General features: G+C 48.4%; 2 protein-coding genes across 4 annotated transcripts; one reads left to right on the forward strand and one right to left on the reverse strand.

Moving 5' to 3' along the window:
- Nucleotides 1–607: 607 nt before the first annotated feature.
- Nucleotides 608–1,987, reverse strand: LOC144178164 (testis-expressed protein 9). 3 transcript variants are annotated; one of them, XM_077705750.1, is made up of 4 exons: nt 1,782–1,987; nt 1,076–1,154; nt 875–991; nt 608–754 (listed from the first exon to the last, which is right to left on the reverse strand). In XM_077705750.1, exons 2-4 carry the CDS (start codon nt 1,151–1,153, stop codon nt 665–667), a joined length of 285 nt encoding a protein of 94 aa, XP_077561876.1. In that variant the 5' UTR covers nt 1,154; nt 1,782–1,987; the 3' UTR covers nt 608–664. The 3 variants fall into 3 exon arrangements, with proteins under 3 accessions (XP_077561876.1, XP_077561875.1, XP_077561874.1); XM_077705749.1 differs by lacking the exon at nt 1,782–1,987 and adding an exon at nt 1,567–1,775; XM_077705748.1 differs by lacking the exon at nt 1,782–1,987 and adding an exon at nt 1,562–1,775.
- A 96-nt stretch (nt 1,988–2,083) lies between these two features.
- Nucleotides 2,084–26,581, forward strand: LOC144178162 (uncharacterized). Its single transcript, XM_077705745.1, has 8 exons — nt 2,084–2,608; nt 3,757–3,790; nt 4,924–5,015; nt 12,499–12,630; nt 13,653–13,769; nt 13,866–13,956; nt 15,793–16,015; nt 19,802–26,581. Exons 1-8 carry the CDS (start codon nt 2,343–2,345, stop codon nt 22,567–22,569), a joined length of 3,723 nt encoding a protein of 1,240 aa, XP_077561871.1. The 5' UTR covers nt 2,084–2,342; the 3' UTR covers nt 22,570–26,581.

Below are 26,581 nucleotides of genomic sequence, written 5' to 3' on the forward strand. Positions count from 1 at the left end.
CCCCCAAACAGCGAAAAAACGCACTAAAACCATTCAAAGATCATGCGCGTAATGAGCAAGTAGTCGCAGTGTAGACCTTGTCAGTTGGTGTGCACTTAGCATATGACGGTCTGCGTTGCACTGCAGCCCAAGTAAGAGGAAATTGCAGACTTCAGCAGTGGACCACGAGTTGGCGCAACACAGATTTCTGGTGTGAATGTGCCCTAAATAGCCGATTTCATTGGTACTGTGACACTTTGTCTCTGATCACTTATTTCAGAGGGGGAAATAAGCTAGTGTCAATTGTTTCTAAAGCTCCGGTAAAATTCAACGCGCACAAAATTAGAGCAAAGCAGAGCCAGTGCATGGTTAAGGAATACAACGATTTTACCTGTTTAATGATATTGCACTTACGTTTCCTTATGGCAAGGAATGTTTGGGAGATTGCAATTATGTAGGAAGTGCGGTTTTTACATGTAAAGGGATGTGCATTGGTGGGCCAACTTAAGCTTGTCGAAACTTGCTTGAATGTGTTTCGTTCTGTGCACCACAGTATGTGCTGGTCCCTTACGAAAAAGTGCCTTTGACAGCAGAACCGTAAGGCTTGTGCCGGCTGTTCATATTGATGTCAAGTAGCTGGCATGTTTACTAACTAAATGTGCACTGGGTACATAGCATAGGGTTTTTAGAGTGCTTGGTCTTTCTTGTCCATCCCGAACAGATGTATCAATTCATCTTCCGTGAATTGAATGATCCTAGTAGACTCCAGGTGTATCTGAAAAATGTGTGGTATCAGCTTATGACTAATTCTTATTGGGAGCGCACAGTATGTGCCCAATTTCACGAAAAAACGAAACAGCACACCAACCACATTCTAAATCACCCAGACACCCACCTTCTGCTTCTTTAAAATGTCAATCAGCTTCATTTGCTTCTTGATTAGGGCCAAGAGGTCGGCCTTCTGCTTTTCCAGTTGTTGATTCTTTTCCACAAGCTCGGCCATGGTCCTGTCCTGCCAGGTTATAATTTTGCAAAATTTTGGAAGCGGGCACATTTGCATTTGCAGGAGTTCAAAGCTTGAAGCTTGACTGGTTACCTCAATGCCAGACCTCTGCGGCGGGTAATCCTTGGCGAACTTCTCAATCTCTGGCAACTTCTCACTTGTATCCCCCATTCTAGGGCGAGACGTAGATTCAGTGGGAATTTTTTTTTTTTTTCAAAGGCGTGAAAGGTTTAAGTGCTGTGCATCAACTGCGAGGCTTCCATGTGCAGCTTGCGGAACTGCTAAACATTACTGCGTAGGCTGCGAAAGAAACATATTTGCGTAGTAAAATCAAAGGAGGCGAAAGTGAACGAAACAAAACTTTATTAGCGAAACGATAATGGAAGCGGCTACGTGCTGCCCTGCAACGCGAGTGGCTACTACGCTGCAGTCTAGTGTCCATTCCCGCATCTATGATCGCCGATCGAAGCCAAAATGGCCAAGCCAGCCAAGCTTCGTCATGCACGCGCACAGTTGTAAAAAGCTGAAAGAAGCTTTTGCATTGCTAAGTTAGCGGCACCGCTTGTAAATAAAACGAACCGAACTGCAATGGTTGACGCAGGAGCTGCTAACTCCGAACAGGTGAAGAAATCTCGAAGCCTCCGTCCCACCGTCACGGAATATCTTCGTCAATTTGCTTCTTCGTGCAATTTATGTATGAGTTTATGGTTCACGTGCGCATGTTACGCCCCCTAGAGCCCGTCTCCTTGTAAAGACACTAAAATCACGAAATGGTCTGCAATATTGCAGACGTTTATACCAGTTCCACAATTCAAGGAATTAAGCAGACCAGCTCCTCAGAACCGTACAAGTCTGCAGTTGGCGCGCACCGCAACGGTATGCAGAATTTTAGTGAAAGCGCGCCATCAAGGTGAAAGAAGCTGTTTTTCTTGTGATTTAACTTGCCAGAGCGAGCTTTCTGCGCAGCCGTAGTACAATCGATTGTTTAATGCAAGCACATACATACACGCATGTAGCGAAATACAAAGATCAACGCAAGAAGCGAAAGTGCTCTTTTGCGCATGCGCGGCATCGACCGGCTGGTAAGAAAACCTGATGGGAACATATGCAAAGAAATTGTGACAATCGTAACAATGCGTCTTCAGTGCACTAAGATGACTGTTTCTTCAATTACATTTATTTAGGTATTTGGCTCAACAATTTCAGTTTGGAATAAGGGATCAGAAACATGGAGAGCAGATTTGGCGACATCTTTTACGGCGTCCTCTAACAACTCGTCCAGCTGATTCCCGTGCCAAAATGGTAATCGTTTTAAATAAGTGTGTCCTCTGTGTAAAAATTGTGAATCCTCAGCTAAACCATGGATCCTGCAAAAGCGAAGACGTTGAAGAAGGAAAAGGCGTCAGTCAAAACGGAAGTCGGCTCCTGCGTGAAAGACGAGCGTCCTAAGGTGGAAGCTGCGGACTGTGCTATTGACGTTAGCAGTCATTTGAGTAACGGAATTGACTTTAAAGAAAATGTACCGGGAACTGAGAACATGGGCATGTTTTCTGGACCGCTGGAGGCCGAAGCAACGAAACCGATCAAGAACAACTGGATGAAGGCCCACATCGAGCAATCAATCAGGTGATGGCACCTCTCGCAGGCCCGATGCTCTGATCGAAACCGTAAACAATGACTCCTAATTTCTTGCTGCGTGGCATCGTAAGTCACGCGTCAAAAATGCCTTCTTTTTCTTCCACAAGTATTGGAGACTCATTTCCGAGCGCCACGTTCTCACGCGGTTAGCAAACTCGGCGCTGTTGTGTGTCCAGTGCAAGCGTGCCTGCATGGCTCCATTCGCTGCGGCGGTGCCACTCTGCTTGTCTCGGTAAACTACACCGCCACTTTAGGAGGATAGTGGCTCAGGCGTTTACTAATTACTTGAGGTAATTCGCGCTGTCGGCGCATCAGACCTTCAGCGCTTTGCTCTGCTTTGTTTGAGCTGAAAGCTTGAAGGGAACAAAGAAAGAAAGGGGAAAAAAAAAGTATTCGTTTGTATGTGTTTGTTCCGGAGTCCGCGCTCTGGGGTGCTATGGAGGCGGCTAGTTGTACGTCAAAGCCCGTGCTTGCCACGTCGCGTCAAACGGGACCCGGTCCACGCTTGGTGTAGGTGTAAAGCGGCGATGGTCAAGCATCATGCATCGCGCGCCGTCGTAGGAGACTGCAAACGCCGCGTGCTATGCGCGGTTGCATACGGCAACTCCGCTGTCTTGTTCGCGCGGCAGCACCAGTGCTGCCCGCTGTCGGGAAGCTGCCCCGCTGCGGCGCGTTCGCTACAGAGTGCCTGTGCCGAGGCCACCGTGATCGAAATGTATCACTCGCCCTTTTCTTTTTCTTACCTGCGCCGTTCCGGCCTCCAGTGTGCGCGGCTTTTAGTGCGGAGAACGTATTGCCCAGAACAGTGCACCGAATGTGTTAAACATTTCTGGGCAAAATTAAAATTGCTTGGCATGTTCATTTTGTATTAGATTTTGCTACGTAACCTGTGCGATGTAACCATGAGTACTAATTTTAAACTGTCTTGATTGTTTATGTCATTGAAATAGAGACTAGACGCTTGAGGATCACACATGGCACTCAATACTCCTTGACACTGGTTTTTGTCATTCATTTTCATCTAACTTTAGCATGCTTATTTCAGTGCGATGTATGAGTAGCATGATTTTGAGCACAGGTTTATTTGTAAATAAATGTACAGGCTGATTCATAACAATTTTGCTTCCCCTTTGCAGTGAGGAAGCAAGAAAAAAGATAGCGACCCTCATTGTAAGTGAAAGCACTTCTTTTTCCTGTCTTCTGAAAATACTTAGTCTGCCGCTTAGCCATAATCTCTGGGAAAATAAATTTGTTTATCGTGTTTCGGAAAAAAGTGTAACAGTTAATGTTGATAGCAATGTCATGTTTTTGTAATTCAGAAGGGCAACCATTGAGCTGAATCTAGCTGTCCACCCGTTGCTAATACCCCTGTCACACGGGCACTTTCAATCGCGATTGAAGTGAATCGCGATCAAGTTTTTGAGCGCGCTCAACGCACTGCCGCTGCTACATGGCCCATTTCAATCGCGATCGAGAAGTTGCACCGGTTGCACTCGTGTACGCCAGATGGCGCTAACGATGTACTTGTGGCCGCCGTCTGGTAACTTCGCGCGGTCGTAGGTATACGTAACTGTGGAAATGTTACCGCACGCTTATTTGGGTCAAGTTATTTGGCACAATTTCATTACTGAGTGGGGACGAGAGTATCGCCGCTTTCGTTCGATCGTGCTTGGAAGCATCGATCGCGCTTGAGAAACCAGGATTGATTTCTAGTGGGATGGAGCACGATCGCGATAGAAACTGCCGTGTAGCATGCGCCCGATCCGGATTGAGCTCAATCCGGATCGACTCAATCGCTATTGAAAGTGCCCGTGTGACAGGGGTATAAGTTAAAAAATCTAGTTTCCACGACATTTTGCTTTTTCAAGAGACAAGGTAACATTTAATTAAGCGTGATATATTAACTAGAAAAATGCATCAGTGGCTTGTTTCAACTGTTCCATCTCTCTTGGTAGCAAAAGTTGTGTCGGTGTAATGATAGCATTCTTGCAGATTGAGCTTTGTAAAGAGCAACTTTGTAGTGATGAAAAAGTCGTCTTTTGGGCAAATTGTTTACTTTAGGAATAAATGCATTTTTAAAAGGCAAAACTTAGCATCAGAACACAAAATAGATCTGCACTTCGATTGAGCACAGTTTTTCGTCAGCGATGGTAGTATAGGGAATGAAAAGGCCATACATTTTTTTAGAGCATTTCTGAGCCAAAGTAATGCGCTGTTACGTGGCACGCCCTCTCTTTCTGCCTGTGTGCCGTCACTCTGTGGAACACTGATTGTGTGCTCTCTCTGCCTTCCCGTATCCCCAGGAGGATGTTGGTCAGCTGTCAGACATCGAGAAGCTATTTCTTTATCTCCAGCTTCCCACTGGGACACCGGTCGAAGCCGATCCTCTGAAGCAGTGAGTCCTGTGCTGTTGGCAATCGACCACCATTTGCAGTGCGCGCAGGGGGTCGTGGTGGTGAAAGGACGCCCCTTGTGCTGTCCTCAGGGCAACCTTTCTTTTGTTCCCTTAGACTTGCACATCTCTGCAACGGCTAGAATGAAGACTTACATAGGCAACACGGTGGCATATCTGCTCATTCAATCATGCTCAATTTTTCCTTCTACTGAATATAAGGGACTTTGCAATGAAAAACTCACCTTTTAACCTCTTTTGCACCCGGAACCGGTAAAAGAGCCATAAAAGAATAATAATGCTTACTTTCTGCCCTTACCTTCACCTATGTATTCGTTTGCTAAGCAAGCATGCAGTATACCAAACAGCCTTTTTATTCCAGTTTGGTACCTTCGGGTATTTGCGACACAGCAGGTCAACTGGTATACAGCACAGCATTTTAAAACTAGGTATGGCTTCGTCAGATAAAGGTTATGGGGTTTGCTAGTGAAATGCCTTAACAATATAGGCCTTTCAGTTAAAACAGTCAGGGTGGGTAAAATTCTCTTGTATAAAAAAAAGCGGAATTTGGATGCATAACACAAATATGGAAATTGTTTGAGCCTATTGTAATTTCGTAGTATAATAGCTCCACTTGTTTTGTGAGTGATACCATTTGTGAAAGTACCTCATACATAAAAGCTTGCCTCTGGAATTTTTCACTCAAAAAAAAAAAAAAAGCCTACGTTGGGCCTGGCTACCCTGTAATACGTCGGCTACACTAAGGTCCGAATGTCATTTAAACTAAACGTCACTTGACTCAAATGGAGTGCCTCGAATTCCATTCCGAATCCGCCACGCTGCACTACAATTTCGATGGCATTTGAAAGCTTTAACGATAGCTCACCATGCTGCATGGCGCTGCTGCTGTCGGGTTCTATTTTTACACAATAATGCAACAATCAAATTTAGTGGCAGTCTTTGGCATTAAAATGATACCAAATTACTAATAACGTAACCTTTGACATGGCTTTTGCTTAATTCTGAATCGAAATCGAGGCTTTTGTGCTGTCTGGCCTCACTGGTTGGTCGCTTGCTCGCACTGGTGCTGAGAGTACGGACTTATGACATCTTGAGATCACGATTTAAAGGAGCCGTGAAGACAAAACGCAAGTTTGTTTCATTCAAAAGATTGCTTGTTAGAATCATACTGACACCACTTTTAACGTAAACTTCGCTCAAATAAGCTGTATAATTGGAAGAAGGAATGGCCGTGCGACCCACTCGCTCATTTCCCGCAACAGAACCTATGATGTCATACCAGCCTGCTCTGCGATTGGCGGAGGCCAGCAAAAGCAAACGCAAATTAGGCTGAGCTTATAAGCTTGCAGAATGAGCTATGTGCACTTAAATTAAGGGCACATTCTTTTTATATCAGTGAGAATGGTGGGACAAACAGTGGAAGTTACGAAAGCACATGTAAACATAGAAGTACTGATCTGTACTGCTGTTGGTACTGCGTGCACTGCGCTTGGTTTAGCTGCACAGCACTGCGGGACTTTGGGGTTGTCTCAGATGACACTGGCCGATTGATGCAAGCAACGGTGTCTTACATGACCATATTTGTCAAGCGAGCCGTATGTTTCACGAAACGATTATTTTCTCCCAGAACAAAAACAAGCCTAGTTTAAATACGATAAAAAACAAACCAAGGCAGAAAACGGCTGGCCACGGATGGTGGCGCCATCCAGGTTCAGTAACTTAAACAAACACGCGAACGCCGCCGCTTTAGCCCGGCCGTGCGCAATCGGCTGCAGAGCGGTCGGTTCCTGTGATGTCATTGCAGACCACGGAAACACACGATTTAGCGGGAAAATCAAAGTTTTAACTTAAATTGATGAATTTCTCAGTGAATAAAGCATCATTTGCATCCAAAGAAGCGCCGGGGGCTCTATAAAACACGAAATCTTTTAAATAAAACAAACTTGTATTTTGTCTTCATGGCTCCTTTAAGTGAACGAGCAGTAAACGAAGTCCTGTAATACAAAACATTTTGTTTGTTTTAAGTACACCAGTAATGTATTTGTTTATACTGAGAGTGCTAGAAATGACATTTAAGAGTCCAAATGTTTTCCTGGATGTAACATTTGGCTCGAATGTCATTTGAGCAAAATGGCATTTCAAAACGCAGTGGAGCAGCACTTCACATTTGAGTCAAATGACATTTAGACGCTAGTGGAGCAGGGCTATTAGGCGGGACAATGACAGTTCGCCTGTGGAAACATTGTGGTCTTGACGTTCACTATCTGAATGCCTACTCCTGTGTTGTGAAAATGCGGCTGTGCTTAGATTAGAAGTCGTCGTCATCACTAACAGCCCACTAGGTCCGGGAAGCTTTTTTTCCAGGTTTTTAGCCCGTGAGCAGAGCTTCTATGCCACGAAGGCCCATGATGTCAACCCCCCCCCCCCCCCCCCCCAAAAAAAAGAAAACTTCTCCTCCGGGGTGTTTTTGGCTCTTAATCGCATCTCTGAGCACAGCGGGGATTGCGTCGGTGTAAGCAAATAACAACAAAACTGCATGTCGCTTTGCTTCAGCGCTTTGCCACAGAAAATGCATACTGCAGCCTAAATTTTCTTGGAATATAAGTACATCACCAAATAGTGTGGTCTCCTGGGCCTCCCAGGGAATCGCGCCGCTGCCCGCGGCATTATTTTCTGGCTCGGGGTTCCCTTTGAAGGTGAATGACTCGGTCACCCTCTCTTTTGTCCAACCCATTCCCTCTTGCTACGCGGCCGCTTTCACGACACCCCCATTCTCTCTGCACCACATGGCATCTCGTGTAGGAATGCCCGTACCCTGCCTTCCCCATTCGTGGAGCAATGCGAGTGCGGGCTGACCAGCTTGCGGCCTGAAATTCGAGAAAATTTGGCCACACGAGTTGAGCAGCGCCAGCTCACGGCTTTCTGAAATGAGAAAACGCCACATATGTTTCTTTTTTTGTTTTATTTATTTTCTTCGGCCCATCTACATGTTTTTCTCACTTACTCCAGTACACTGCCTCAAAATCATGGATCCCGATGTGTATGACGATCCGCAGGAGACCATTGTGAAAAAATATTTGCAAGATTTGATGAAAGATGGCGAAACCTGGACAGCTTTTCTAGCTTTCGAACAACACCTGCAGGAGTCGTTCACGAGAAGACTGGAAAGTGCACACATTTATTTTATGCCGAGTTGTCAAAAGATCACAAATCTGGAGCACTTTGCCAAACGCCACAGCACTGATTATTTATTTACACAACAGGCATGAAATCACACGAAAGCGCATTCTGACCACAGCCACTTATCAGGTGCAGTGCATAAGCGGACGGCTTGAGAACACATCACACGCCAATATGTTGTGCGCCGCTAATTTCCCGAGTTCTCACCGACGAAACCACATCATTACCTATGAGGCACAGTTTCCTGCATTTTTTTTTCTGCTAATGAATGAAATAAATGGGAAGAACAGATTAAATGCAGTTGGAGAAGTTGGGAAAAAGGGGGGGAGATGTGTCGCCGTCATCTTGGGCACAATCAAGAATATTTTCCATGAGGAAGCCCGAATAAGGCCAGTTTCATGCCTCGATGCCACTAATAATGCAAGTTACGCATCGCCGCTTCTTTTATTTGTTGTGAAGACGTCACTTGGATACTTGACCTTTGGTGCTTTTGTCACAGTTCGAAACAAGAACCTGCATACCTAAAGCCTTTGAAGTGTTTAGGGAATGAAGTACTGAATTCATTCCTGAATACTCGATGGTTGACTATGGTCAAGCTGAAAGAAATGCTTCGAATAAGTGCTTTCCAGAACGCATAGTTGTGCCATGCGACTTCCACAAGGAGCAAACTTTGCACCAATGGCTTCAAAGGATGGACTGCTATGGGCAGTCAGGGGATGCTGTACTTATTTATAAGTCTGGGAAAGATTGCAAAATCTTCTTTTGAAGAAGAAGTGGAATTGCACATGCGACCTTCAATGACCCAGCATGGCACAAACGACAAGCTGAGGTTGTACATAGAATGCTAATGGCTGGCCGTCAAAGAGATGTAGGTAAGTGCATATATGCTTGACTTCAATGCAGTCATTACCACAAATAATGGTACAGAGGCCCAAAACAAAGAATAAATACCAGAACACTAACCAGGGGAGCAGAAATCGTTGACTACTTTGATCTCTGCTCATGTAGAGAAATTTTTACTAGGCAGGCACAGCAGGCGTGTGATGCGTTCACCATCCCCTTAGGGGGCATGTAGTGGCAATACCCGAGTCTGCTTGTATGACAGGCCAGCTGATGATGCAGAGAATGAACACTGCACTGGAGTGCAAGGTGGGGGATGTGGATGCCGCAGATACAGCTAGACGGTACCAAGTGTGCTTACGACCATCCGGCTGGCACACAGTGGATGGAAGTGTTGCCCCAAGAACGCACCCGCATGGACTTCAATGTAATGAAAATTCCCTCTAAACTTTTCTGTACTATTTTTAGGCCTCATTCCTCCAGCGTTTTGTAACTGGGCCTTTTGTATCTGTGGCATGCACGCCAGACACTGATGCAGGAGAAAAGAGACTGGGCCACACTGCAGCACAACCAGAACCTCATGAAGTCACAACTACACTATGCACACCTCCAAGTTCATCAGCTTGAACCGTAGGCTCACAGAAAAATTTGTTTTGTCTACTACTGCACAGGCCCGTTAGCTCTGGAGTATGCTAACAAGAGGCTTGAGGAGGCCTGTGCCATTTTAAGTGAGCTGATTCCTTTGTGCAGTGGACTGCCGCTCAAAAGCTTCTCAGGCCAAAGGCCCTGAGCTTTGCTAAGAAAAGCCGTCAGCTCAGCAGGAAACGCCTTGCTTCTCACAGCGAACGAAAAAGTGCCGCATTGTAAACAGTGCTAAGATGACGAGGCACACAAGGGGTGCTTCTTAGTGCTGTTCACGATGCAACCAGCTCAGCTTCCTTTACAAAAGAGCACTGGTGTTCTAGAAGGCATGCTGGGAAACTTTCAGTCAGGGGACGTGTGCAGATGTTAACCCCTCTTTGTCAAGCCACGTGCCGCCTAATGCGATTGAAGAAACTGCGACAGTGCACTTGAAAGATGTAAGTGCTGCCATCACAGGTGCATGACGGTTGGCACAAGAGGTGATCCAAGAGTATTGAGAAATTTTTTTCGTTTTATTTCGCGTCAAATGCTGCGTTCATTTGCCTACTTGTTTTTGTTCAAAGCCGGCATATAAACACCCACACTGTCTGTGCGTATGCCCCCCCCCCCCCCCCCCCCTTTTCTACTGAAATGTTTCAGGACTGCCTGTAGTTCCTTTTAATGTCAAGAGCCATATATCACTTTAAATGTGACACACTAATTTGTAAACTCCCTTAATTTGTCAACTGCCAACTTGTACCTAGGCTCATCATATTCTCCGTAACGTGGCTATTCCATCATTAAATAAATGCCTCGTCCCGCCCACTTTTGTCCCATCATAGTAACACGCAACGCTATTAAAAATGGAGTTAAATGAGCCCTTGTTTCAAATGTGTCATGCGTTTTAAAGGGATCTAATCCCCTGCCATCATGATGATTCCAGGTAGGGTACACACATTAGACATTGCTTAAAGTGACACTTCTAAAACACACATAGTTTGTTTCAGGTAATGTGTGGAACAGGTCAGTATGTAAGTGCTGTACATATCCACATGAATGCATAATACACATTGCTACCTTCCGTTAATGTTTTTCTCTGTGCATTGCAGTCGCTATGCTAATGACCACTAGGCTAATTTGATTTCTAATAAAAGAAGACTGCTGATTGTTTTAATTCTGGAGACTGTAACTGAACATGCACTACATTGCGCTTCTGTTACGTTAACATTTAGGTTATTGATTGCTTCAGAAATCAAGAAAATTATGAGCAGTGTACGAACAACACTATCTAAGGGAGAAATTTGCTGCTATGAAACTGTACCTATTTCACTTAGACGCTCCACACGTCGGCGAAGTGAATATGACAAGTTTGAATTGTGATCTGTACTTAAGATTAAATATGAGCTGGTGCGAGCTCGTTTATGGCGAAATTCGCCACTGTTCCCATCGAACACTGTAACAGTACCAGGGGAGAACAGCTGAGCTCAGCTGGGAATCTGACCATAAAGTAGCTGGTGCCAGCTCACATTTTATCTCGGGCATGCATTTCTGAACGATGTCAATAACTACACCAAATGAATTGAAAGGTGTAGATCTAACTAGTGCTAGGTCATAAGTGAGTGTTTTCTTTTTGCATATTCTTTCAACATAGTAATCGCATTCTCACTGGTTGCTAAAGGGGGTATTACGAAATTTATCTCGCAAAGGAGACTCTAGTAGCGATTTTTTCTTTTCCTTCTACAGTCTGCTGACGATGTTGTATGTAAAAAACCACAGAGTACTGTTTTTAACAAACCAACAGTGCACATACGTAGTCCTTGGTGGGAAAATGGGTAGTAATCATAACTGCGCGCTGCTGGATCAAGCTTCACATGGCTTTGCACGGGAGTCAATAAAAAACAATTGAAGCGGTGGCTTAGCGCATCACCCCTATCACGCGCATAAGCTGTTGATTGGGAAGCACCTATTTGATGAGCTGAAACAGGGCAGACGCACAAACACACGTCGTAGCTGCGGCACATCACCGCACAACTTTCACAGAAAAGAACATTTGAAGCAGTGCCCTAGTGCATCACCCACGTGCACTCCGTGCACATAAAGCACCAACTGATCAGCTGAAACAAGAGGGATCTTCGAATGCAAGTGCAACCCACCAGGCCCTAGCACATCACCCACTTCACGCACGTATGCTGCTGTCGACTGAAAGCACCAACTGATCAGCTAAAAACATCTTGGAATACAAGTGCTGCCCACTGTGTGCCGAGGCATCTTCTCTAGAATCCGCCATGATTCCACACCGCCGCTTCTCGTGAAACACAGTGACGTCATCACTGGCTCCCGGTGCCTAAGCCCTGCCCATGGGCTAAGGACCTGGAAAAAGAGCTTCCCACTAGGTCTACTGCAGGACGCAGGCCTCCAACCGCTCCTGTCTTGCGCCACTCGAGTCCGTTCTTTGCCTCCGAAATCCCTTATTTCGTCCCCCTTAAAGTATATCCTCCTTAAAATTGCAGTTTTCTTTTATTTTTTTATTGTCCTTTCTGCCAATGTGAGGAAGGGTGCTTCAAATTGAGAAAGTACATAGGTGTTTATTTGTCAGTTTTTAATTGACCATGAACACTGTTTTGAAGTAGTGCTGGTAGCAGTGCCCAATTTATGCAAGGATTGCCACAGTTGACACTGAAGAAGGGAATTTCTGCTTTGCAAGGCCTGTGTGTGCTACTGCAGTTATAACCACTGTAGGTGTACTACTTGGAGACAATTCAACTGCTGTAGCTGCAGTTGCAGGACAGCATGCCGAAATCCTTTTTCTTCCTATTCCGCCCAGGAAATGCTCGGGCAATCCGCTGGGCAAGAAAGCCGATGCAGAGGTCGCCCAGACTTACACCTGGATCCAGAGCCACCTCGAAGAAGACCCCGAGGTGTCTCTGCCGAAGCAGGAAGTGTACGAGGAGTACAGGTGTGCAGGTTTATTACACAGTTTGCTACACTTCCTTTAAGATTTCTTGCACTTTGTTGCAAGATTTATGTCTGAATCACGGAAGTCAGTTGCCTCACTGGGTGCTAATGGTGGAGTTCAAGCGTGGACGGGAAGGTGCAGCAGCGGTGGGCAGCGATGGAGGCCGACACAAAAGCTATGTGCTGCACGGATGTTTATAGGTGGAGTCGCCCATCCCTTCCAGGAACGGGGGACATTGAGGGGGAGATTGTCTGGGGAGGGGCAGTGAGGCGAATGAGGGGCTCGAGGACCGGACCACGATGTGTGCTGAATGCTGGGGTGGTCACCACATACCCGACAGCAAGGGAGGCCTGGGCGGTTGACTGTGCGATGGCGGAAAGGGCCGCAAGGCAGACATTCAGTGTGCAGCTGGTTCCAGCTGGTATCTACCGGCGCTGTTCTTTGACCTTAAACCACTAGGGGGCCACTTCATCAGAAGGCACCCGGAATCTACACTGAAGCAAGTGTGCAGAGGTACGATGGATGAGCAGGTCGCCTATGGCCAAGCCTCTGTTTTTGTCTGGGTAGAACTCTCAAGATAAAAGGCTGAACGTGGCATTGCTAGCGCTGTTTCTCCCTCACTCACTGTGAAGATGAATTGCTAGTGAGCCTCCTAAAACGGCGCTTGTGATCAAGAAGAAAACATGGTTTCATGAATGGCACTCTTTCTTTGGTTGTTGAAAAGGAACATGCAAGCAGTGGGGGAACAGTCCCACTGCCCCTGAGTAGAGAACAAGAGGCCCACGTGTCATGCCCTGCATCACTGCATCACAGCCAGGCACTGTTCATGAGCAGTTGGTCTTTAAATGCCTGCTAATACCTTCGAAGAATGCGGTAGAGTTACTGAGGGACAAAATAGATAATTTGGTGGCAAAAGAAGGACTTGGGCAGGGCAGGAAGTGTGCGGGAGGGAATGGGCTGACGATGAGAGCAGTGAGTGCATGGGCACCTGACCTGTGACTTGTGGTGTTGCTGAACTGCAGGAGCTTCTTTGAAAAGAACAAGATTGAAGCCCTCTGTGCTGCCGACTTTGGGAAGGTGATGAAGCATGTGTTCCCGTCAGTGCGGCCACGGAGGCTAGGCACCCGAGGCAATTCCAGGCAAGTGCCAACCAGCCTCTCCTTGGCCTGTGCGAGTTTGACTTGAACCTTGCTAACGGGCTGTTAGACATCTCAGCGCTGCCTCTCTCATCGCAGGTATTGCTACAGTGGGCTTCGCAAGAAGTGTGAAATGAAGTCACCTACGTTGCCAGACATCCTCTCAGCAAGTGATGACTCAGTGACCAAAGTGAGTGCAACCGGGGTGCAGAGATTTGTATTTAGAATTTTTCATATTGCTATTGTTACTGGGTTTGTATTTAACACTTTGCAGAAAAGAAAGAATAGGGCATCAGTAAAGGACGTTTTTTTTTTTCATCCTGCTGCTGCAGTGGGTCACAATGTGTGGAAGTACCTTGGAAATGCATAGAAAGTAAAGCCTTGTCCACTATTATTATTAGTACAGTTTAGACCATTTATAACAGAACCGCTTATAATGCAGGAACGGATATAACCCAGGTATTCCTGGTCACCAATAGGCCTCCCATAAAACTCAATGCATAAGCGTACTGCCTATAATGCGGTTGCCCAAGACACAATACTGTTTATAATGGCTTTTTTTTTTTTTTTTCCTGGTTTGCTAATTGACTGGGGCAGATGTGACATTGTTTTAGGGTCGCAAAAAAGAAAGAAGATGGATTCAGCCATCCAACACGGCCCGCGCTCTCTTCTCTCCTCTTACATGCACACAGAAAAAAAGAAAATTGGGCCCATCTCCCCGCGAGGGGGACTCGAGTAAATGCGTCGCATAGGGGGTGGGTGTATTGCGTTAACGTTTAGTGTTTGGGGAGTTGGTGGTAGTGAATGCATTGTATCAGCAGCTTCTTGACGTAGTTTGAATGAGTCAAGGATATAAGGCGCGTTCGTAGCCTCCCATTCTGTGTCGGCTTTGTGGCGCAGTGGGTAGAGCACCATGTACATTGCGTTCCGCCCGCAGGGTTGAGGGATCGAAACCAGGCGCCGGATAGTATTTTTTTTTATATAGTGTAGGGGGAGGGGTGCGGACTACGACTACGGACATCAACGCGGGTGACATCGTGAGTTACTGAAATGCTCTGCATTTAAAAAAAGTCACCCTTTTCCTTTTTCGTTTGCACTCGCTGTGATAACCGCAACCCCCCCCCCCCCTTCCCCCCCGGGCACAATAAGTTGTTGCAATTAGAAGGTTGTGCAGATAAGCAACCACCTTTTTCCATTTAGAATATCAGATAAGCAACCACCCTTTTCCTATTTGAGTATCAGATAAGCAACCACCCTTTTCCTTTGACTGTTTGGAGATAGCAAGCCGAGTTGCGGCCGGCGCTAGAAGTTTTCATTACCTGTACGTTGTGATGCCAAGCAACCGCCTTCAACATCGTGAACGCAAAGCGCTAGCTGTTATTCTTATGTCGTCTCGCTGGCATAAGCCGGGCTGCTTCTCTCTCTGCGACATTCGTTCTTCTAGATGCTAAACGCAGATCCCTCAAAACATAAACACAGTGTGCATATAAGTTAAAGCTGCACTCGTGGTTTGTAAGACCATGCAGCAATGTCTGATGCAAAAAAAAAGATAATAATAATAGATAATACAGTACCTCTTTTTCTAAGTGACGTTTGTTTGAGTGATGACAGTGATTGAACGGTAGCTTGCGATATGGTTGCTTTGGTGCATGTTTTGTTTATAGTGCAGTACCGCTTATAGTGCGGATTTTCGCAGCTTCCACGGCGTACATTATAAACGGTCTACACTGTATTATTTTTATATGGCAGGTTGACTCAACTGGGAACAAGAATCAGTGTAGCGATATGGGGAGGCAATGGGTAGCTTTATTAACTTTATTAATATGTGCGGGAAAGTAAAACTGGAGACGTAGGGCAGTTTAAAGAATAGGGCTTTTGTTAGGAAGCACTTCCGTGCTTTAAGATTGCTATTTTGTTATACATAGTTGAGCTGTAGGGCCATGCGGGCGCCTGATTGGGGGGTAAAAATGAGAGTGAGTAAAGCGGCAGAAGGAAGCAGTGGGGGGACGTTTCGCACCGACCGCAGGAGGGCTGTCGAGGAGGAGGGGAGGAGGATGCTGTGGAGCGAGAGGAGCTGAGCGAGGCCTCGTGGCTGCTGGTGCGGGAGTGGGCGGAGAAGGTGCTCTCGCACAAGTTCCCCAGCGTGCGCCACCTGGCACGCCACCTGGTGGACAGCACCTTTGTGGACGCCCGCTCGGTGGCCGCCGTCACCCTGCTCTCTGCCAAGGCCCCGCCGGCCAGTGACAAAGGTCGGTGCTTGCTGCCTTCTTCCCCCCCGGCCCCTCTAAAGGTTGATGATCTCTCCAGTGACCCTGCCTGCTCCCCTACCCTAGGATTAAAAAAAAAAAACTGCTCTGCCAACGTGCATTACATGCATAGGCTAGATTTCAGGCGTTATGGACTTAATATCATGCCGCGATGGATGATATGAATTGGCAAGGGCTCCTACAATAATATGCTCTCGTAAAGTGGCTCTGCCTCATGTTCTGATGTGTAGTCAAATCTTGCTGCAAGGAAAAATTTCCCATTATCTGTGATTTGCTCATAGAAGGTAATGCGCATCGTTTCTCTTGTCATCGAATGAACTTTTCTGGACCATTTTGCTCCAATGAAATTTTCCTGAAGGAACAATCGGGCTGCTAAAACTTTCAAAACCGTCCATTCATGGCTTTGCAAACACATGCACAGCATCATTGTTGTGATATCATTGGTATTGTTACGGGAATCGAGGAGGCAGTGCTGTGCAGCGCCTTGACCCAAGAACAACGAAGTGGCTGGCACACCTCATGTAAGCGCCGTCATGGCCACTTTGTGCATAATGTAAATAGACCCATCATCATTCTTAATCATGTCTCGCCTAATCTGTTCTGCCGCCATGTAGCTATATTTTACCTGTAAAACCGCTCCGAAAGTAACGCCCCACACATCTCTGCAACTCCTATGGAGGGTGCCACTGTGGGATGTGTTGACTGTCTGTGCGCTCGGACACGGTGCGCGGGCTTTGACAGCACGACAGCGTGCTGAGATACTTTCCCACATAGCATGGATGCTGGGAGGGGAGGACAACTTACTTCATTCATGGGCACGGCCAGAATCCTCTCGAACGGCCGTTGTTGGCAACGGTGGCAGACTCGTTGCCACCTGCTCTCAAAAGTACTTTTGTTTGTGTGTGTTTGACGTTGTACCCCTTTTTTTCCTCCCTCTTTCCGTCTAAGCTTGCGCTGGCTCCCGTCATGGGACCTATGGGAAATGTTTTGTGTATTTGTACTTTTTTGATGTCATGTGCAAAGCACTGGAAGGCTGTGGTTCATTGGCACTTCTGCGTATAAATTCAATCCCTCTGGTCGGCCGAGTCGCCTCGCAGGCTTGACTGAGGCATTACTCCGCCTGAGTCATGTTTTAAGTTCACCTTGGGGTCTCAACTGAAGAGTGTCGCTCTGCCCGTTGACTGCCATGCTGTTCCTGTACCATCGCAACTCCCGTATCGCCATGCATTAAACAGTCAAGTTTTGCTCTCGGCTTTTCGGCGTCCAGAACAGAGGCAGCTCTCCTGCTTGCCTCTCATTCACCATACTTCATGATGGACGCGATGGAGCTCGGTTCCTGGACGCCTTCGCCAATGTAACAGATGGCAAGGGGAATGTAGCTAAGATCAGCTTGTTAAGGAGCTCACTTGCTATCCAATTAGAGCCTAGTTATATAGTATCAAGGGAAGGTGCATCTCATTCCAGAACCTCAGTGCTTTATAGCAATAGCAATGCTTTCATTTGCGCAAGACTACTTTGACCTGCAAGCACAGCACTGTTAAAAATGCTGAATGGGTTCGAGAAGCATTCGTGTTGGTCGGGGTGTAGACACTGTTGCTATGCATTTGATAATAGACTGCCAATCATTTAGCAGCTTCATACAGCTGACCAGTGTGTTTAAGCATTCCACCTATCCTTTGGTAATGACTACAAGGGCATCCTGGTCCTTCACCCACCTTTTGCAAAGATGACTTGGCTGCCACATATTGAGGGTATCCGAATTATAGACCTTATGCAAAAGTGCCACCATCTACCGGGAGAAAAACGAAACGAGCCCTCGACGCCATGTTGAGGGCCGGCGGTCGTGGGATTGCTTGGGACGGAGCGTGTGAGGGGCTTTCTGGGCTTGGCGATCCTTTTATATTCAGATTTAAGCGCAGCAAAATGAGTGACAAGTGATCTGTGGACCTTTCTCTGTTGCCCACATTTGCGAGCGACTTCGTAAATACGCATTATGCATCGAAAAAACAGTCAGGGAGGCACCGGCAGGGAAGCTTTTGGAGGCTGTCGCATTTCTTCTTCTTTATTTTTTTATTTATTTATTATTAGTAGTAGTTTTTTTTTTTTTTTTTTTTTTTTGTATGTGAGAACGCGAACATTGAAAGTACATCCGTGTTGGTTCGCATCCTGCGGGTTTCTCAAGAGGTCATCCTGAAGCACTTCGAGCCGATGCGGGCTGTCCCGAGGTTGAAATGGGGGAGGGGGGCACTCCACGATATAGCTATACGCAAAGGGTCCTCTGGGACGCAGAGGAAACCTACAAAAAAAGTAAAATAAAATAAACTGCATACCTTGCATTTTTAACAGCCGAGCTGTTGTAGCTGGCCGTAATGTGTAGCACGTAACCTGTGTGGCGTGTAACGCGTTAAAATTGCCAATATATTACCAATAAATTGCCAATGAATAATTAATCTACCGATACATTGCCGAGCACTGGTGAGCGCGTGCCTCGTGGCGACCACCGAGCATCCCCAGCACACGCAAAGGCTTTAGCAAAAAAAAAAAAAAAAGAAACTGCGAAAACCTGAGAGAGCGAGAAAATTCCGAGCGCTCGTAAGTGCGTGCCTCGCGGCGACAGCTGAGCGTCTCCTGCTCGCGCCCTGGACAACAAAACTGGGTGCACAATACCGCTTAGAAAATTCCTCTTGGAAAATTCCACTCAAAAAATTTGATCTTGGGAAAATTAGCTACGGTCGAACAGCAGGCGACGAGCGGTAAATGACCGATACACGGTTTACTACGTACGGTACTTGCGCTACTCATGGCGCTACGTAAAGTTGCAACTCTCGCGGATCCCTTATTTCCTGTAACGTTTGGCAAATGAAAGAATGCGTAGTACTTCCATAAAAGCCCAGCGAACGTCCAGAATAAAAAGAAAACACGGGCGCGCAAAGCACGAACAACAGACTCAAAACTCACCTCGATAAAGTACGAGCTGACCGATGCAGTGCGCCTTAACTACCAGCAGGCAGGAGTGCTCGGCGGCAAATACAGGGCTAGAAAATAGCTAACTTTGGCACCTTTTTAGTCCTGCACATATTATTCGTTTCGCGACTATTCATGCGATCTAGCTATAATATTACTGCGCTAAGAAGTCGACACCCGCAAGTGACTTCACGCAGGGCTCGAATCACGCTTCCGTTGATAAATAAAAAAAAGATGTGTACGCTTTTTTCGTGGTCGTCCTCGTATCATCTTTGTGCACAGCAAGTTACACGGCAGTACTTAAGCACCTTGGACAACGATAAATGCCGACGTGCGCATCGCTAACCCCGGGCTATCATGTATACTGCGGTATCCGGAGATCCGGGAATCCCCCAACATGGCGGAAGCACACGCGGTTCCCGCGAGAGGGCGGCAGTTTTTGCATAAGGTCTATATTTACCCCTAAGTGACAAACGCAGTTCCTATGGTCAACCTGAAAAATTTAGCCTAGAGACTTCTAAAACACCGCTGCTTCGTTTGCTCGCAGACATCTTTCCCGTTCTCCCTTACCATTTCTAATGGCTCATTACGTGTTACCTGATTGCCTTTGATGTACCTTAAATGTGTGACCAAAGAGTAAAGGCGGGCTTGCTTGCATCCAAGGTAGCGCAACTCCACATATTGGAAACCTCAGATGGCTCGCTGGGGAGAAGAGACGAGCCGAGCTGCAGTCGGCATTGCGGGTGAAAACCCTGTAGGAAGGGAGAGCCTGTTTGGCTCACACGGTGGTGGATTGCCCCGCAGGAGGCCAGGCGAGCAGCAGCGCAGCGCCGCGAGCCCCGGGCAAGCGGCGAGAGGCGCAGCAGCAGCTGCACCGCAAGCTGCAGGAGAAGAAGCGGCTGGGCGACCAGAAGCGCAAGCTGGCCGAGCCGCGCTCCCACTCGGCCCAGCCGTCCCAGTGCAGCACCCCGACTGCCGACCGTGCCCAGCACCGCCGCGTGCTGGCAGCCACCCCCCAGGGCAAGCGGGGGGAGCAGGCCTCCCCGTCCCTGGCCTTTGAAGGGGCGGACGGGCTGCGCCGGCTCAAGGAAGAGCCCCCAGAGCAGCCCAAGTTGCACGCCTCTGCCCCGCCCGCGGGGAACAACATCATCTACGTCCCCACTGTGCAGAGCCTGCAGCTGGGCTCCCAGGAGCCCCTGGGCGGCGGCGGCGGCGCACCGGCCGCGACGACGCCGGGCTGCAAGTACAAGAAAATCCAACCCAAGCCGGCTGCGTGTCGGAGCGCCGCGGTGGTTCTGCACTGCTTCCGGGACGTCAGCCTAGGAACCCCGGCGGCCGAGGTGGGGCCTGCATCCCAGTCGCCCGTGGTCGTCTGCGCCGACGCGGTCCCGGAAGGGTTGTCCAACGGCAAGCAGAGCAGCACAGCCTCGCAGACGGCACTGCAGGTGTCCTCCAAGGAGGGAGCGGGCAGCACCGGCGCAGAGTGGGAAGCCAAGCCCTGCGCTGAGCTGTCGGTGGGAACCATGAAGAGGCACTCGGAGGACGGAGAGGCCCTGCGCTGCAAGAGGAGGCACACGGAGAACGGCACGGACCTGGCGCTGCCTTCCGAGGGAGCAGTCAAGGAGGAGATGTGCGTGGTGCACCTGGAGAAGGAGGCGCTGAACGACTACTACGGCAACTCCTCGTACGACACCTGCGTTCTGGAGAAGCTCGCGTCCAAGGACGAACTACTGCTGCAGGGCACAGTTGGTGCCGAAGTTACAGCGCAGGCATTAAGTGACGTGACCAAGGCCCATTGCGCAGAGCACAAAACTGCCCAGCTGTCTCAGTTGCGGATGTTGTTGGAGAGGAACCTGCCGACAAGCTCATGCCAGCGCAAGGACAGCGCCAAGGCCCTGAACAGCGGTAAGCAGCGTGTGGACTTGGACTGCGACATAGACCCGGCATTTCTCTTGGGGCAAATCAATAACCTGAAAAATGGAACGACGCTCAAGCAGGTCACCTTGCCTCAAAACAACGTATCCTCGTCGACTGTTCACTGGAAAACAAGTGCCTGGACAAGCAAGGGTGGTGGGCTGCAGCCACAGGGCGACCTCGGTGCAGTTTCACTCGATGGGTTCATGAAGTTGAAAGACACCGTCGGGGATGCAGGGAGCCTGCAGTGCGACCCGAGTATCCAGGCTTCACTGGATCCAGTTCTGTCTGGTACCGGCCAGGTATCGGCCGTTCCGTGCAGCCCCAACACTAGGGGCCACTTTTTTACACCCATCTCGCCCCAAACAACCACGCTCCCCGACGGTATCCTGCCTTCCCTCTCATCACCCCTGATGGCTTCAACGACAGACATGGTGTCAGTGGCAGTGGGGACCTCTTCGCAGCCGCCCAGTGCGACCAGCAGCCCCTTCGTGTCCCCCAGAGGTACGCCGGTGCCCTGGACCCGGTCGCGGCACAGCTCTGGCCAGAGCGGCTACAGCAGCACCACTCGGCAGACCCCCTTCCAGGCCGTCGATTCGGGCGTGTCGTCCGTGTCTGGCTCTCCGTTCGTCTCGCCCCAGAGCACGCCAGTGGCAACTGGTCGCGTGCGTCACAGCACGGGCTACGGTCTGGGCAAGGCGGTCACCTTCCCCAACGGCTACAGCACGGTCCTCCCCGGGCGCGCCCGCCACAGCTCGGGTCCTGGCGGGCCCACCTCCCAGCTGGTGTCTCCGCGCAGCGCCCCGCTGTCCCCCATGGTGGGCGAGTCCTCCACCCAGACCCCCGGCTTCACCTTCCCCGCGGTGGGCGAGACGCCCACGCTGCTGCGGTCGCGTCACAACTCGGCGTCCAGCGTGCCGCCACCGTCTCCGCAGTCGGCGCCCCTGTCGCCGCTGGTGTCGTGCCCACCGCCGGCCCCCTCGCTGTGCGACAGCCTCCTCCCGAGCGACACCGACTCGGGCATGGGCCAGCCGCCGCCTTTGAGTCCCAGTTGGCTGGCGGGCCTCAAGGAGAGCATTGCGAACGCTCCCCCCCTGTGGGCGTCGTCCTCTGCGCGGCAGCGCCACGCCTCCGGGCCCGTGCTCCCCCAGCGGCTGACCATGGCTGACCCGCTGTCCCACGAGATCCAGGAGTACCTGAAGAACAGCAGCCTGGCCAGTGCCTCCTCGTCGTCGGCCTTCCGCAGCCGCTCGGTGCCCGTGCACCAGATGCTGCTGCTCCAGGAAGAGGTGGAGCCCCAGGCACCCGGCGCCCCCGCTGCCGCGGACAGCTTCTCTAAGTCCTACCCGGCCACCCCGAGCCTGGGCCAGTGCTTCAGCTTTCCCCAGCAGCAGCAGCAGCAGCAGCAGCAGCAGTCCTCGGCCAGCGACCCGCTGGGCTACACGGGCGCCGACCCCCTGGCGCAGCCGGAGGACGTTTTCTTGACCTCCGACTGGAACAGCTCGCTGGAGAACGAGCCGGCCATGAAGTTTGAGGACAATGATTTCGCCGCCGAGCTGCAGTCGACCCTAGAAGACCTCAAGGACTGCGACGAGTTCTCGAAGTTTGCTAAGGAGTTGGACTTCACCCCCGACAATGAGGACGACGAGATGGCCTGAGTGCGGACGTCCGGGAGAGCCGCCAGCGACCAGCGCCCTGCTGCCAGCAGCCACAGCTCTTCCGTCACAACCAGGTGCGCTGCTCATGACTAGGCTCCAGCAGGCTCAGCGTGCTCTGAGACAGGTTGAGCTACAGCAACAGCTGTCGCAATCAAATGTGGCAAGGATGACCAAAGTTGAGGGGGCTCCGCAAGCTTCTTTTTTTTTAATCCTAATTTAGAAAGGCTATGGCTGGCAGTGGCAGCTCTGTCGTGGCTTGCAGGCCTGTGTCCCCCTTCTTTCGGTTGCTTCTTTTCCCTCCGAGTGCTGTTGCAGCTGGTTTGGGCTACAGCAGAAGCAAGGCAGATGCGTGCATGCAGAAGGCTCCTGTTGAGTAGGCGGGACAGACACCTGTTTGTAATATATATATGCTGTACGTGTGTATCTTCGTTTTTGAGGGCGCACAGGTTTTTAAAGCGGAGCTTTCGCCATCTTTTATCTTCAGTTTTTATGGACCTTGTTTAACCTTAGTACTTTTGCCTCCCCTGTGTAATAGATGCCACCTTTACAATTCGTTTCTCTTCACTGCCTGCACTTTGTTGTGACAGCCCTTTTCCGTTGGCTTTCCCGAGTGGCCAAGTTGATGTCTAGTGTGTCATTCAATAAGCCCTCCGTAATGTGTTGGAAGTCGGGAAAGATGGTGGGTGTGTTGCAGTGCACAATTATTGAAGTATAAGGAAGGTTCTCGGCCAAACAGTTGGTGAGTTAGTGGGATGCTGAGTGGTATTTTTTATACCTTACTAGCAAAGCTGACGTCTTCTTTTAGATCAGCTTCTTACAGAAAGTGATTTGGAGCTTCACGGTAGTAGTCGCGGTTTTTGTCCTCTCCCTCTCATTTTTTTCTTACTCCAAGTTAGGGTGCAAACAACCGGTGGAAAAAATGTTGACAAAAGATAATCATCTGTTTTTTGCTAGTTTGTAACGCTATTTGTCTCCCTATAAAGTAAAAAAAATTATAGGCTCTTGGCCCATACCTAGCCAATAACGCACAAATTGAGTTGCTGCTCCTTATGAAAAAAGAACCTGCAAAGCTGTGAGTGTGATCAGAAAGTAAAATGAGCCTGTTGTGTATTTCGGTAAAATAAGAAGTAAGGTTATGACGAGTTGCTGGATTGCCTTGGGTGATAGCCGTGTAGATTAGCGCAATGTTTCATAGCAGTTATATTAAGAATTATCTCCTCAAAGAGCACACTTACAACACGCTGTTGTTGGCTTTGTTTTTTGTGTACCTGTTTAGGGTCGGCATTGAAGTATGCTGAGGCAGGGTGCAAATTAGTAGTAGCCCCTGAAAGTCATCTTTGCTACCGACTCCCCTCGTCCATTTCCACGGGGCAGTAAGTGATGTGCAGTGAAATCGTTCAGTTATGGCCAATTGTTTTCGAGCGTAATTTTGAAGAGGAAGGGACAAGCCTTGCCCTCAGCGATTTCTTTGCTCTCTGGGGAGCACTGGGGCACGGCCGCGTGAGCAGTTGCTCACAAATGCTGTTACACGCCGAGTCGGGCTCTTCAGGCATTGAAATTTTTCTTTGAGATGTATGCAGAGCAGGCTTCGTTGGGAGATTTATTGTGGAGCACAGGTGAGCCTTGTGTGGTCATTGCGTTTTGGTTTTGGCTAACGGCTATTTTATTTATTTTTTAGTAGCTTGGATGTGGGCCAATTCAGAGCATGCCCTGGGCTTGATAAAACCACCCTCCAAGTGCAGTCGGCGGCACTTTTGCTGTAGTACAGTTAATGCTGGCAAGCATGTAATTGCGGCATCTCAGAAGCCCCTCATAAATGAAGCTCTCGACTAAATTTGTTGGTGCTTGGCATTTTGTTGTTCCTGGTTATACAGGAGATTTTGTCACACTCAGTAAGCACTCTTTATTGTTAGCGAACATGAGCTCTTTTGCATTGATGAGGCGGCCTTAAGTGCGCATGTATGCATTCTGCTTTGCCATAATCACACAACAGTTTTTGAGCTGTGTGTATTTGGTGCAGTGAGTGCTTTGCTGTTGAACCTGCTTTTTATATCTGGAAGTTGCCAGTTTCACTGACAATTACATTTAATTGGGATGCTGATAACAACTTGATACTGTGGGGGGTATTATTGTGCACATTGTCACGCCAGGCGTCTAAACTTGTGGCGGGACTGCTGTTAGTAAAAGTGCGTGCTTGGTAACTTAATGTGTGCTGTTAAAACGAGAAGCTACTTAAGATATTTATGGCATAGTAATAGTTCAAGTGTTATTTAAGAGGAATTTCCGAGCACTGCAGCAGGGCTATGTGAAACCTTGTTTTTCTTCTTTGTTACGACATCAAAATTTTGGATAAATGTTTCTCTCGCTGTGCGAGGCTCTTGCATGGGTTGGTGCATGCAAATGTAGTGGGATAGTAAGAACTTTGTAAGGCTTGCTTGTGCTTGCTCTTACTGTCTCAGTCGGAGGTAGCAGTTGGCGAATAGTCGCGTTTTGTGGAGAGGAATATCGCCTAACTGAATGCTCTCACAACTTTTTCTTACCCCTGCACTTTTTCGGGGCCACTTAGTTAAGCTCTGAAACCGTTGCCCCCGTGTTTCCCATCAGTGCACGGGTATTGCAAAAGTGGTGATGACTTCCTGGCTCTCTGAAAGGTTCTGCTTTTGCAAACAAGCACCTTACCTGCTTGCACGTTAACGTCTTTCTAGACTGACTTTGTTAAAGGGTGGGCTAGTTGACAGAGAGCTACTTTTTTCTTGGGGTAATCACCTATTTTTGTGTGTGCGCATGTCTGGTAGACAAGATGTGGCTAGGCGTATTTTATCTTTTTTTTATTATTATTATTACACAATACGCTGAAAAGCTGAGCGAGTCAGGTGCAAGCATCGCTATAGTGGCCATTGTTAGTTTTCCAGAGGCGAGGCAAGAAAAGTGTAACGGCATTTACGGTACTTGTGTGGTACTTTGTCACGTGACCTGGGCGTTCTTCGCTTTTACTCGCCCCCAGTCTCTCTATTAGTGTGCGCGATGTTTCCAGCCTGTGCATATTTGGCCCTCGGCAAAGGCGGTTGTCGCATGGCATTTGAGTTCGCACTTCTGCGACCTGTTCGAGTTGGTAGTCAGAGGAGTGAGTGTGCTGGGCCAAGGTGTTGAGCGTGGTTTATAGTGCCTGCAATAATTTTGTATAAATGCTAGGCTGATATGTATTTAAGAAAACTTTGACTTTGTATTTGTCTTTTTGTTTTTGCCTTTTGCAATTGTAGTGTGGCTCATGTAGCTCTTTTAACAATTTTTTTTTTTTTTCTAAGCTTGTGGCACCATCGCCCACTTATGCTGCTTCAGTGCAAACAAAGCAGTGAAAATGGAGCAATGCTGCGAGCAAAAAAAACTTGTCGATATTGTTTGCTCGTTTTTATAGTCTTGCACACTTTTTGCACAGTGTGTGATGTTGTGTAAGCTGTCATTTGTGGCAGTTTTAAATACACACACACAGTCTCCTGTGAAAAAAAGGGGGGGTGAAACCAACAGCTGCGTGCATTTACCCGGGCTGTTGTGAGGACAAAGCCTGGGTGATGCCGACCCTGGGGGGACTGAGCTGCTTGGCAAGGACTTGTACAGTTGAGGGGAAATATTTGTGACATTGGTAGGAATCCATGTTGTCAAGCTGTGTCTCTTGTTCCAGTGTTCAATTCTCTGCCCGCTGCAGTTTTGCAAGGCATTGCCTGCTTTCACTTGTGTTTTTCAGTGGAGGTACTGTGCCTCCTTGTGTATTTGCCCTGTCGATACGTGCAGTATTGGCGAGAAATTAAGAAGTTTTTCTGCCGCATTTCACATCTGGAAGAATGCAGTTATTCAGTGCGGTTGCTAATGGGACGTCGTTACACTTGGTTGAAAAGGGTAACTCTTGCAATGGCGAAGTAGTAGTTTTACTCGTATGTGACAAATGGTTATACCTTAGGTAAATTTGAAATCAGTTGACTCGTGTTCTTGAATAAACCTCTTTTAATTCACTTTA

This window comes from Haemaphysalis longicornis, unplaced genomic scaffold, assembly GCF_048455015.1.
Source record: "Haemaphysalis longicornis isolate Haplotype H1 unplaced genomic scaffold, Haemaphysalis longicornis Haplotype H1 scaffold_4, whole genome shotgun sequence".
Classification (NCBI taxonomy): Eukaryota; Metazoa; Arthropoda; class Arachnida; order Ixodida; family Ixodidae; genus Haemaphysalis; species Haemaphysalis longicornis.